The 14009-nt window shown below is 38.5% G+C and overlaps 1 protein-coding gene across 1 annotated transcript; it reads left to right on the top strand.

Annotated features, from left to right (window-relative positions):
• Nucleotides 1-7317: 7317 nt before the first annotated feature.
• On the top strand, nt 7318-7770 carry LOC111150484 (centromere protein V-like). Its single transcript, XM_022507953.1, has one exon. It carries the CDS (start codon nt 7318-7320, stop codon nt 7768-7770), a length of 453 nt encoding a protein of 150 aa, XP_022363661.1.
• Nucleotides 7771-14009: the final 6239 nt, after the last annotated feature.

The following is a 14009-nucleotide window of genomic DNA, read 5'->3' as shown; positions in this document are numbered from 1 at the left end:
AATATTATTATAAAAATAATTTTGACCTCTCTAATCCCATGAAATGGACTTATGAACCTCTGACCTAGAGAGAAATACTGCAAATTGTGGGGAACTATAAATTCAGGGAAATCCATCGGGCAAACTGAAGCTTTAACGTATAACCTGACTTTTGGGTTCATTGACCTCCACTAAAGCTTTACCTTGTCTTCAGAATCTGCATGAATTGATGAAAAAAACCTGCTTCTGTGGTGATTGAGGCATTTTGTCCATGGAATCATAAATATCCCTCAAACTAGGACAACTAAAGAAAAGAAATAAAGCAGGGTGAGGGAATGTGGGAAAAAAAGAGTGAGTAACATTCTTTGATTAACCAACTAGTGGAGGACTGGTAGTCTTGTTTACCTCCACAAAATGCCTATAAGTAAGATGTGCATTCTGAATGTCATTATACACAGACAAAGAAGTGAATAATTTTCTAATGTATGGGTTGGCCAAACACTAGATGGACAATGAATATACAAAAATACTCTAGTTATGATTCTGAGATTTCAAGAGACATATGTAAATCAGTTAGGGGTTAACTGTGTAAGAACTATATTCTAAAGTTTTACATTTAATTGTTTTCTTGAGATGATGTCTCCTCCCAAGGGAAAATGATGTACTTATTTATTTAGAAACATTTATTTCTACTATTAAATTATATACGATTCTTCTTTTAGAGTGAGCATTAATACTTGCATCTGTCCCAGTTGCATACATGAGGGTTTTTTCATGTGTTTTCTTTGTTTTCTGCCTTGGCATGTGCTGCATCTTTGAGGTTGTTAATAACAATTCACAAGTTTCAATATAATATTTAGGAAACTAGTAGATAATTGGCTTCTATTTTTATGGATTATAGTTGATGCTAGGCAACTGAACTAAATATCTACCTTCTACTCTTTTTTTTTAGATTTTTTTTTATTGATTTATTCAACAGAGAGAGAGAGAGATCACAAGTAGGCAGAGAAGCAGGCAGAGAGAGAGAGGGGGAAGCAGGCTCCCTTCTGTGCAGAGAACCTGATGTGGGGCTCGATCCCAGGACCCTGAGATCATGACCTGAGCTGAAGGTAGAGGCTTAACCCACTGAGCCACCCAGGCGCCCCGACCTTCTACTCTTAATTTTGAAAAATTTCAAACTTACAGAAAATTTGAAAGAACTGAAAGAAGACTAAAATGAGTACCCAAAGGGGCACCTGGCTGGCTGGCTGTGGCACATGTAGTTCTTAATCTTGGAATTGTGAATTCGAGACCTATGTTGGATATAGATATTACTTAAAAATAAAATCTTTAGGGATGCCTGGGTGGCTCAGTGGGTTAAGTGTCTGCTTTCGGCTCAGGTCATGATCCCAGGATTTCTAGAACAAATCCCTCAACATTTTTTTGTTTGTTTTTCATGACGTTGGACTTTTGAATGCTGCAGCCAGTCTTCCTTTAGAATGTCCCACAATCTATATTTTTCAGTTTCTTCATGATTAGATTCTAATTAAACATTTTTGGCAAAAATACTACATAAGTGGAATTATATATTTAATACTGTACATCAAAAGGCTTATAATGTCAGTTTACCTCAATCTTGGTTAAACTGGTGACCAACTATCTTTCCAGTTAAATGCATCTTTTCTCTTAGTAATTATTAAGTCATCTGTGGGTTAACTTCAATACCTTATTCTCTAATAATATTTAACTTGATGATTTTATCATTTATTGATTATCCTGGCCTAAATCAATTGTGACACTGTATGCTGCATTTATTAATTAGTATTTTTATTTTAAGAAGAATTAATTCCCCAACTTTTATCTTTCATTCTTCACTCTTTTTAAAAATGTTTTGTACTAGGGATGTCTGGGTGGCTCAGTCAGTTAAGTGTCTGCCTTCAGCTCAGGTCATGATCCCAAGGTCCTGGGATCAAATGCCGCATCATGCTCCTTGCTCAGCAGGGGAGCCTGCTTCTCCCTCTGTCTGCCGCTCTCCCTGCTTGTGGTGTTCTGACAAATAAATAAATAACATCTTTTAAAAAATAGTTTGAAAATATTTTTGCACTAAGTAGATTATAAATTTTTAAAAGCAGACGCTTCTTCTATTCTTCTATATGCCTTTGTTACAGTACCTTGTGTCTTACTATATGTCTTTGAAAGGTACAAATGAGAGAAATCATAATCCTGCTTCATGTTACTAATAACATTTAATAATGACTGTTTCCACTACTGAGAACTCATCATATGCCACACACAAGGCTGAACACTTTAAATGCATTGTTTTTTTTTTTTAATTATGACAACAATTCTACAAAGTATTCATTATTCTTATCTGGTTTACATAGGTTATAACTGAGGCCTAGAGAACTTAATCATCTCAGAGAAGGTTATTTAATAATGAATTGCTGATGATCACATCAACTTCTGAAATCAGGGATTCTGTGATCTGACTCTGAGCTAAAATCTAGGCAGAAAAAAATTATTCCTAGTACAATAGAATATTTAGGGTTCTGTGTAATTGAATGTTTTAAGACCTTAACAAACCTACCTGAACAATGTTATGGACTATAATTAAAGATGTGTTAGTTGTTGTTGTTGTTTTTTAAGTAGGCTCTGCACCCAGTATGGAGCCCAATGCCAGGCCCAAACTCACAACCTCAAGACCAAGACCTGAGCCAGGATCAAGAGTTGGATGCTTAACTGACTGAACCACCCAGGTGCTCCTAGTCTACTCTTTTCTAACAGTATCCAGTAAATAATTATATGTCCCATTGATGGTTATTCCAAATGTCTACCAGACATTCCGTATACCATATCTCTTTTAATCTCCATGAGAGACCTCAAGTAAGTTTTAGTGTAATGTTAACAGAAACAAGGATGTGTATAAAAAAATCAATAGCTTTGAAAGAACTGCAAGACTGTCTTTCAAAGTGGTCATAAAATTTCTTATACTCAACAGCAATGAATGACAATTCCTGGTTCTCCACATCCTTTTCTGCATTGGGTATTGTCAATGTTTGGGATTTTCTAATAGGTGTGCAGCAGTATCTCACTGCAGTTTTAATTTACAATTTTGGCTTTATTAGTAATTTCTACCAAACATTTAAGAAAGAATACCAATCCTGGGTGCCTGCGTGGCTCAGCTGGCTAAGCAGCTGCCTTCAGCTCAGGTCATGATCCCGGGGTCCTGGGATCTAGTCCCACATCTGGCTCCTGTGGGATTCTGCTACTCCCTTTTCTTCTGCCTGCTGCTCTGCCAGATTGTGCTCTCACTCTCTGTTAAATAAATAAATAAATCTTGAAGGAAAAAAAAAGAAAGAATACCAATCCTTCTTAAACTCTTCCAAAAAATTGAAGAGGCAAGAAGATTCCCAAACTCATTTGTAAAGAATTTGTTATCCTAATAACAAAGACAAGGACACTACAAGAAAAGAAAATTAAAGGACAGTATCACTGACTAAAATAGATGCAAAACTCTTCAATAAAATACTAGAAAACAAAATTCAACAGCACATTAAAAGGATTGTACAACAAGATTAATTTAGTCTTATTCCTAGGATACAAGGATGCTTCTACCTATGCAAATCAATAAATGTGATACGCCACATTATCAAGATGAAGGATAAAAATCACATAATCTTCTCAACAGATGCAGTAAAAGCATTTGACAACATTCAACATTCTTTCATGATAAAAGCTCTCAACAAATTAGATATAGAAGGAATGTACTTCAACAAAATAAAAGCATATGTGACACAGAACATCATACACAGGAAAAAGCTGAAATCTTTTCCTCTAACATCAGGAATAAGACAAGGGTGCCTACTTTCACCACTTCTATTCAACATAGTTCTAGAAATTCTAGCCAGAACAGTTAGGCAAGACAGAGGGGAAAAAACAACCAAATCCTAAAAGAAGAAGCAAAATTGTAGCTATTTGCAGATGACATCTTATAGAGGGAAATTCCGAAAGATTCTACAAAAACCTGTCAAAACTAAATAAATGAACTCAGAAAAGTTGCAGGGTACAAAATCAACATACAAAATTCCCCTTGTTTCTATATACTAAAAATAAACTATCTAAAAATACCTTAAGAACACAACCCCATTTACAGTAGTATCAAAAAGAATAAAATACTTAGGAGTAAATTTAACCAGGAAGTTAAAGATCTGTACTCTGAAAACTATAAAACACTAATGAGACAAATTGAGGAAGACACAAATAAATGGAAATATATTTGGTGTTCATGGATTAGAAGAATTAATGTTGCTATAATGTCCATTTTACCCAAAGCAATCTACAGATTTAGTGCAATCCACAGATTTAGTATATTCCCTGTCAAAATTCCAATGGTGGGGCACCTGGGTGGCTCAGTCATTAAGCATTAAGTGTCTGCCTTAGGCTTAGGTCATGATCCCAGCATCCGGGGATCCAGCCAGCACCAGGCTGCTCCCTGCTCCGCGGGAAGCCTGCTTTCCCTCTCCTAGTCCCCCTGCTTGTGACCCCGCTCTCTCTGTGTCTCTATCAAATAAATAAAATCTTAAAAAATAAAATAAAATAAAATTCCAATGGCATGTTTCACAGAAATAGAAAAAAAAATCCGAAAATTTTTATAGAACCACAAAAGTTCCCAAGTAGCTAACGCAATGTTGAGCAAGAATAACAAAGCTGGATGCCTCACACTTATTGACTTAAAATTTATCACAAAGCTACAGTTATCAAAACTATATGGTACTAGCATAAAAACGGATACATAGACTAATGAAACAGAATAAAAAGTCCCAAAGTAAATACATACATATATGGTCAACTAATATTTGACAAGGGAGCCAAGAATACTTAACAGGGAAAGGATAGTATTTTCAATAAACGGTGCTGAAAAAACTCAATATCCACATACTAAAGAATGAAATTAGACCCTTACATCATATACAAAAGTCAAAATGTTTTCAAAATTTAAATATAAAACCTGAAATCATAAAACTCCTAGCAGAAAACATAGAGGGTAAACTCCTTGACATTGGTCTTGACAATGACTTTTTTTTTGGATTTGACAACAAAAGCATAAGCAACAAAAGCAAAAATAAACAAGTTAGACTGCATCAAAGTAAAATGTTTCTGAATAGCAAAGGAAAAAGTTAAAAAATAAAAAGGCAAATTATGGAACAGGAGAAAATATTTGCTAATCATATCTGATAAGGGGTTAATATCCAAAATATATAATGAATTCATATAACTCAATGCCAGAAAACATAACCATTTAAAAATGAGCAAAGGACCTGAATATACTTTTTTTCAAAGAAGACATACAAATAGACATAGATAAATGAAAAGATACTAATATCAGTAATCTTCAGGGAAATGCAGATGAAAACCACAACGAGATTATCACTTTACACCTGTTGGAAGGGTTATTATCAAAAACTCAGAAAAGATAAGTATTAATGAGGAGATGGAAAAAACCTTGTGCATGGCTGGTGGGAATGTAAATTAATTCGGCCATTAAGGAACACAGTATGGAGGTTCCTTGAAAAATTAAAAATAAGACTACTATAAGGTCCATCAATCCCCCTTCCAGGTATAAATCTGAGAGAAATAAAATCACTATCTCAAAGAACTATCTGCACTCCCATCTTTATTGTAGCATTATTCACAGTAGCCAGGGTATGGAAGCAAACCTAAGTATCCATCAAGAGATGATGGACAAAAAAATATGTGGATACATGCATAAAATGGAATATTATTCAGTCTTTAAAAAAAGAATATTATTCAGTCTTTAAAAAAAAGGAAATCCTGCACTTGGGACAACATAGATGAACCTGGAGGACATTATGCTAAGTGAAATAGGTCAGACACAGAAAGACAAATATTCCATTTTCTTATTTATATGTGAAATCTAGAAGGGGGATTGCTGATCATATAGTACTCCTATCTTTAATTTTTCAAGGAACTTCCATACTGGGATCAGGCTATCTAGTTCATATCAGCTCTATTATTAACTTCTGGTGGGGCCACGGGAAATTCTGACCATCTCTGTGTATCAGTTCTCTCATTTGAAAAATAAGCTTAGTAATACTTCCAGTTGGTCCTCATCTGTTTTCCTAGAGCCCCCTGCACTTGCTATTTATTTTCTAGGTGAAAGGCATAGATGTTGTTCAGGATTACACTGAAAGAATCAAGAACGTGAACCCAAGGATAAGTGAAATTGTCAAATACAGATGAGCTCCTTCACACATACTAGGAGATGGCTTTCTTGGGTATCCTGTCTCTTCTTTGGCCATTCATCCCCAGTCCATCCTAGTACGCAGCTTCTTCCTTTGTGTCTTTCCTCTACATTCTCATGATATCCCTAAAAGACAGTTAATTCTTCATGGTAAACCCTTTCATGTAATTTGTCTGTTTGCCTACCACACTAGAACTTGAGATGCTTAAGGAGAAGGATCAAGATATGCTGGCTTTTTCCCCTCTGGCATCCAGAATGCTTCCTGAAACTTAGCATAGAAGAAAACTAAAAATAAATCTAGTGAAAATTTTTAAAACTTAGGAAATTACTGGAAAATGAATTTAGAAATAATATAGATATAACAAATCCAATTCTTTTCTGCTGTGTTAAAAACTTCAAATATGTTCTTGAATTCACTCCCCCCTACACTTGAGAGTGTATTCTTACCCTTTTCTCATAGAAGATTACTGGGACCCAGAGAACTGCAGAATCATGTCCATGGTCCCAGGGCAGGTATGTGTAACAAAATGAGCAAGGATATAGGAAATCTCCAAGTGTCTATGGACGTTGTTAAAAAAAAAAAAAAAAAAAGTCTTAGGCGAAGGTGCTACAGATACACCTTGCCAAGACGTTACCCCAGTTATTTTAGGATCGGGGAAGGGTCTTTTGGCCTCATTTTCAACAAGTGGTCAACCGTGGTAGTGCAGACAAAGGGGCAGCCCCAAAAGTTCTTAGAACCCGAGCACTCCCTTGTATTACATTCCCACTCTCCACCCAGCACCGCAGGGTGACAAGTTAGCCAGACTTACACATATGGCGGAGGATGCCACAGTCAGGATAAGGAAAAGGACTGCCGCCCAACCGCAAAACGGAGTGGCCCAGGGATCCCTGCACCCCGTTCTCCCCGCCATCCACCTCCACCCTCACCCTTACTACCCCTCACCAGCTCAGCCGCGGGTCCTGGCGTCGGGCGCCCCCCCCCCCCCCCCCGCATATTAGTCCAAGCCAGGGTCAGGAGCCTGGTGGCAGCAAACAACACTGCAGGAAGAAAGCCAGGAGTCCAGTGAAGCTGGCTACAAAAGAACACTGTCGTGTACATGGCTCTAGCGTCCTCGCAGTCCCTCAATGAGATGGACCTGGGCGCGCAGCGGGAGCGCTGGGAGACGTTCAGGAAGCGGCGGGGCCTCAGCTGCGAGGGCGCCGCCAAGTTCCTGCTGGACACCTTCGAGTACCCAGGCCTGGTGTATCACACCGGAGGCTGCCACTGCGGCGCGGTCCGCTTCGCCGTCTGGGCCCCCGCAGACCTGCGCGTGGTGGATTGCAGCTGCAGGCTGTGCAGGAAGAAGCAGCACCGACACTTCCTCGTCCCGGCCTCGCGCTTCACTCTCCTGCTGGGCGCCGAGAGCGTCGTCACCTATCGATCCCACGCGCACCCGGCGCTGCACAGCTTCTGCAGCAGGTGCCGGGTGCAGAGTTTCCACGCCTCTGTCTCTGACCCCGGCGTGTATGGCGTCACCCGGCGCTGCCTGGACAAGGGAACATTTTCCTAGAGGTTAAGCCCACAAACTCGTGAAGGCCCCCTTCACGAGTGTACTGTCCGAGCAGTACACGCTCAGCTTTAAGCAAGTTGACCATTTAAGCGTTCTATGTTTATGGCTCTAGAGGCATGTGCTCCAAGTAAGCAAATCGTGGTTGTTGAATCTGTTTTTCAGGGTGGTGGCTTGCCCTGCAACCTAAATTATCCAGTGGGTTAAAAAAAAAAAAAACCTGATTCAGTTTGTACAGGGTCTTCTTGTTATATGAAAGGGGGTGATGATTTCCAGCCTCTTCACACAATGGCACTGAAAACCCAAAGTCCTCTTTGTGGCCATTTTTGCAGTACGCTAAAATGAGTATAAGGCTCTGAATTAGAAATATCATGGCAGGGGCGCCTGGGTGGTTCAGTGGTTAAGCATCTGCCTTTGGCTCAGGTCGTGATCCTTGGGTCCTGCAATCCATCCCTGAATCAGGCTCCCTGCTCCGCCGGGAGCCTGCTTCTGCCCCTCCCCTGCTCCTGCGCAGGGGCGCTCTCTCTCTCTCTCTCTCTCTCTCTCTCAAATAAATGAATAAAATCTAAAAAAAAAAAAAAGAAATATCATGGTAAATTTCAGAGTAACAGAAAAGATGAAAGTCTCAGAGCCAGAACAGGATTAAGTAGGGTGTGCAGAGTGGGGGTTGGGTGATTGGTTAAGTGGGGATTTCATGAAAGGCTAGTGTTACTACTTAACTTTAAAGATCTTGTGTGTATGTTATTTTGAGAAAACTAAAGACTAGGTGATGCATTTTATATAAAATAGCCTGTAGAAATTATATGTAAGGAAATACATAGAAATGGTAAGTTTAATTTCAAGAAGATTAAATAAATGCTTAAACATACATACAATTCCTTAAAGTTATTGCCTCCTTTTTTTTAAGTTTTTGTTTTATTTTCAGTTAGCTAACATACACTGTTATAGGAGTTTCAGGTGTACATTATAATGATTCAACAATTCCAAACATCACTCTGTGCTCATCACAAGTGTATTCCTTAATCCCCATCACCTAGTTAACTCATCCCCCTACCCCCCTCCCCTCTGGTAACCATCAGTTTGTTCTCTATAGTTAAGAGTCGGCTTCTTGGTTTGCTCCCCTCCACCAGCTTCTTTCCCCTTTGCTTGTCTTGTTTTGTGTCACAGGGTTAAGAAAGAACATTAAAGTATTAAGAAAATAGAACCAAAGGTCAGTCTTAATGGAGGGTTCAATTTGAAAGGCTGCCAGAATTGTTTGTTTGTTTTGTGGATGGGAAATTAAGGAGATTTTTAAAAATTTTTTAATTAAATTTTTAATTTTTAAAATTCCAATGTAGTTAACACACAGTACTATATTAGTTTCAAATGTAAAATATAGTGATCCAACAGTTCCTACATTACTCAGTGCTTATGAAGACAAGTGCACTCCTTAATCCAAATCACCTATTTAACAACCCCCCCACTCCTCCTGTCTGGTAACCATCAATTCTGTATAATTAAGAGTCTGTTTCTTGATTTCTCTCCCTCTCTCTCTCTGTTTCTCTTTTATTTTTTCCCTTTGCTTATTTGTTTTATTTCTTACATTCCACATATGAGTGAAATTATATGGTATTTGTCCTTCTCTGACTTATTTCACTAAGCATTATACTCTGTAGCTCCATCCATAGCATTGCAAATGGCAAGATTTCATTCTTTTTGTAGCTGAAGAATATTCCATTGTAAATATATACCACAACTCCTTTATCCATGGACACATGGGTTGCTTCCATATCTTAGCTATGGTAAAGTAACACTTCTGTAAACATAGGGGTGTATGTGTTCCTTTGAATTAGTGTTTTTGTATTCTTTGGTTGAATACCAGTAGTGCAATTGCCGAATCATAAGGTAGTTCCATTTTTAACTTTCTGAGGAACCTCCATGCTGTTTTCCACAGTGGCTGCACCACTTTGCATTCCCATCAACAGTGCAAGAATATTCCTTCTTCTCCACATCCTTGCCAACACTGGCTGTTTTTTGTGTTGTTGATTTTAGCCATTCTGACAGGTGTGAGGTTGCCTCCCCCTTGTTGATGTTAATTGTAACTATTTGTAAATTACGTGGGTTTTTTTGAATTTTTTTTTTTATTTTCAGCATAACAGTATTCATTGTTTTTGCACCACACCCAGTACTCCATGCAATCTGTGCCCTCTCTAATACCCACCACCTGGTTCCCCCAACCTCCCACCCCCGCCCCTTCAAACCCCTCAGATTGTTTTTTCAGAGTCCACAGTCTCTCATGGTTCACCTCCCCTTCCAATTTCCCCCAACTCCCTTCTCCTCTCTAACCCCCCTTGTCCTCCATGCTATTTGTTATGCTCCACAAATAAGTGAAACCATATGATAATTGACTCTCTCTGCTTGACTTATTTCACTCAGCATAATCTTCTTCCAGTCCCGTCCATGTTTCTACAAAAGTTGGGTATTCATCCTTTCTGATGGAGGCATCATACTCCATAGTGTATATGGACCACATCTTCTTTATCCATTTGTCCATTGAAGGGCATCTTGGTTCTTTCCACAGTTTGGCGACCGTGGCCATTGCTGCTATAAACATTGGGGTACAGATGGCCCTTCTTTTCACTACATCTGTATCTTTGGGGTAAATACCCAGTAGTGCAATTGCAGGGTCATAGGGAAGCTCTATTTTTAATTTCTTGAGGAATCTCCACACTGTTCTCCAAAGAGGCTGCACCAACTTGCATTCCCACCAACAGTGTAAGAAGGTTCCCCTTTCTCCACATCCCCTCCAACACATGTTGTTTCCTGTCTTGCTAATTTTGGCCATTCTAACTGGTGTAAGGTGGTATCTCAATGTGGTTTTAATTTGAATCTCCCTGATGGCTAGTGATGATGAACATTTTTTCATGTGTCTGATAGCCATTTGTATGTAAATTACGTGTTTTACTCTTGATCCCAGCAGGTTTGCACATTCCTTAATTTCAGTAGTAATTAGAAAATTACACTTGGCTAAATTTGGAATAAACAACACAAGAGAGGAGATTTTATCCCTATCTCTCAAATGGAGAAAATCACTGCTCAAAAGATGAAGTACTTGTTTAAAGACATACACTAAGTAAGTGGTAGGCCTGGGACAGTTGCCCAAGTCCATCTGAGGTTTTGATCTATGTTATCTGTAGTATCTCTCTCTCCCTTTTCTAGAATGCACATCTTTTAATACCCAACACTTTATCAGAAAATGATGTGATTCTTTTACTGGGTTTGGGAACCAAAATTACTATTGAATGCAGAAGGAAAGTTGTGCATTCAATAGTAAAATCATACCATTCTTTTAAGGGAACACAAATTCCTAAAACAATAAAAATGTTATTTAGAAGCTAGAAGAAAAGATAGAAATCTTCCAAATTTATTTAATGGAATCTAGCCCCTGATTCTGAAACCTGGAAGAAATAGTATTCTACACACATAGAGAAATATGGATCTATTTTACTTATTTATAATTTATTTATTTATAGATTAAATTTTTTATCAATAAAGTTTGAATAAAATTCAACAGTGTTTAAAAATCTACCATGCCTTGGTATTTTCCTAGTCATGAGAATATGGTATAATATAAGGAATATTTCAACATTTTAATAATCCACTATATCCATTAGTCAAAGCAGAAAAATCATATGATCATCTTAAGTGCTGAAAAAAGAATTCAATAAATTCAAACTGCAGTTTTTCTTAGTTCTTGTTTAGTTCTTAATCTGTCATCAGATGATGGAATTATGTAAAAATTCTCCACTACTACACATGTATAATTCCTTATCCAAGAGTCCCGGGACTAAATATTTCAGAATTCATATACCATACATTATATAAATCCACAGCAGTGTCTGGAGCAATGCTACTAAATCTAATACAACAATATTTCTGCAGTGAAACATATAAATAATCACTCCAAGATATATAAAGATTGCAACTAGCCTTATGTCAGTTTAGGTCAAATTTTATGGGCAAATGAATCAGGAAAATTAAGTTCAGTTTTCAAAGCATTTCAACTTTAAAATTGCCTATATGGGATTATGAGTCTAAAGCATATGTCAGTTCTTCTTGCCTTTTATAAGGTTTTTTCTTTTATGTTGGCTTTTATTTGTTATTGAAGTAGAACATATAAAAATAAGAGTGCATAAATTAAAAGAGGCAACAACTTGATGACATTTTACAAAGTGAAAACATGGGGATACATGCACCCTGATATTTATAGTAGCATTATGAACAATAACCAAACTATGGAGAGAGCCCAAATGTCCATCAACTGATGAATGGATAAAGAAGATGTGGTACACATATACAATAGAATATTACTCAGCCATCAAAAAAAGATGAAATCTTGCTTTTGCAATGACGTGGATGGAGCTAGAATGTATTATGTTAGGTGAAGTGAGTCAGTCAGAGAAAGACAAATACTATATGATCTCACTCATATGTGGAATTTAAGAAAGAATACAGTTGAACGTATGAGAAGAGGGAAATGGAAAAAAGAGAGAGAGTGAAACAAAGCATAAGAGACTCTTAATGATAGAGAACAAACTTGAGGGTTGATTAAGGGAAGTGGGTGGAGACGGACTAGTTGGGTGATGGGTATTAAGGAGGGCACTTGTTCAAATGAGCATTAGCTGTTGTACATAAATGACGAATCACTGAATTCTACCCCAGAAACCAATATTGCATTTTATGTTAACTACTTATTATTATAAAAAAACAATGTAAAGACATGAATCAAGAGTAAGAAACCTATACCAAGCCCCAGAAACCTATATTATTCCCCCATCTAGTCATTACATTTGACTTAACCACTATTCTGACCTATGTCACTATATATTCATTTTGCCTGTTTTTTAAACTTTATACAAACGGAATTATCTTGTACCTTTTTTTATGATTGGTTTGCTTCACTTAATACTATGATTTGGGGCTCTGTTTATATATATTTGCTGTATATGGGGTTATTTGCTTGTTTCATGTCTGTGTGGTATTCCCTATTATGAGTATACCACACTGTATTTATTCACTCTGCTGTTGATAGGTGTTTGGATTGTTTCCAGCTCCTGACTACCATCAATAATGATGCCATGAACATTTTTATTCATGTGTTTTGGAGAACATGTTTGCACTCCTGTTTGATATATACATGGATTGTGTAATAGCCAGAATCTATGGTGATGACCGGTGACCCTTGTCTTTTCCCATCTCCTCCCATTGGATGTGGATGGAACTTGTGGACATGATAAGATAGCACTCCCATGATGATGTGAAATTATATAGCAAAAGGGATTTTGCAGATGTAATTAAGGGCACAGATCAGTTGACCTTAAGATCGGGAGATTGTTCAGGGTGGGCCAGACCTAATCAGGGGACCACTTACAAGGGCCTGGGCCCCTCCCAAAAGAGAGATTTGAGGCACAAGAGAGTATTTTCAGGGGACCACATGGTGAGGAACTGAAAGCAGCCTCTAGGAGACGAATGCTGTCCCCAGCTGACAGTCAATGAGAGAAAGAGTCCTCAGTCCTCCAGCAGCCTGGAATGGACTCTGGCTGACAACATGGATGTGTTTGAAAGGGACTCTTCCCAAAAGCCTCCAGAAAGGGACACAGCAAATCCACTGCTATCTCACCCTGTGAGACCCGAGCGGGAAAGCCAGTCACACTGGGCAAAGGTTTTTGACCTGCACAACTGTGAGCCAATAAATGGGGTTGTTTTAAGCTGTTAGGAGCGTGGTCATTTATTCCACACCAACAGGAAGCTAATACAGATTTTGGTACCTGAATGTGGGGTGCCGCCACTGCAAACAGCTAAAGATGTAAGCGTGGCTTTGAGGGAGTGGGTGAGGGTGAGGTAGTGGGGGAGGGCTGGAGGAATTTTGAGGTGCACACTAGAGAAAGCCCAAGTGGCCTTAGAGAAAGCCCTGTTGGGCACCTGGGTGGCTCAGTCTGTTAAGGGTCTGTGTTTGCTCAGGTCATAATCTTGGGGTCCTCCCATGGAGTCTGGTAGCTGGCTCCCTGCTCAGCGGGGAGTCTGCTTCTCCCTCTGACCCTCCCCCCACTCATGTGTACGTTCTCTCTCTCCCCGCCCAACACAAATAAATAAATAAAATCTTAAGAAAAGAAAAGAAAAAGCCCCAATTGCCTCCGACAGACCTTTAGCAGAAAACTGCTGAATTTCCAAACAGCGCTGGGACTCTTAACTCCTTGTTACTT

Source organism: Enhydra lutris, unplaced genomic scaffold, assembly GCF_002288905.1.
Source record: "Enhydra lutris kenyoni isolate GAN:26980312 unplaced genomic scaffold, ASM228890v2 scaffoldscaffold23, whole genome shotgun sequence".
NCBI lineage: Eukaryota > Metazoa > Chordata > Mammalia > Carnivora > Mustelidae > Enhydra > Enhydra lutris.
The sequence above is the reverse complement of the archived record's forward strand: the minus strand, read 5'-3'. Positions and strand labels throughout refer to the sequence as shown.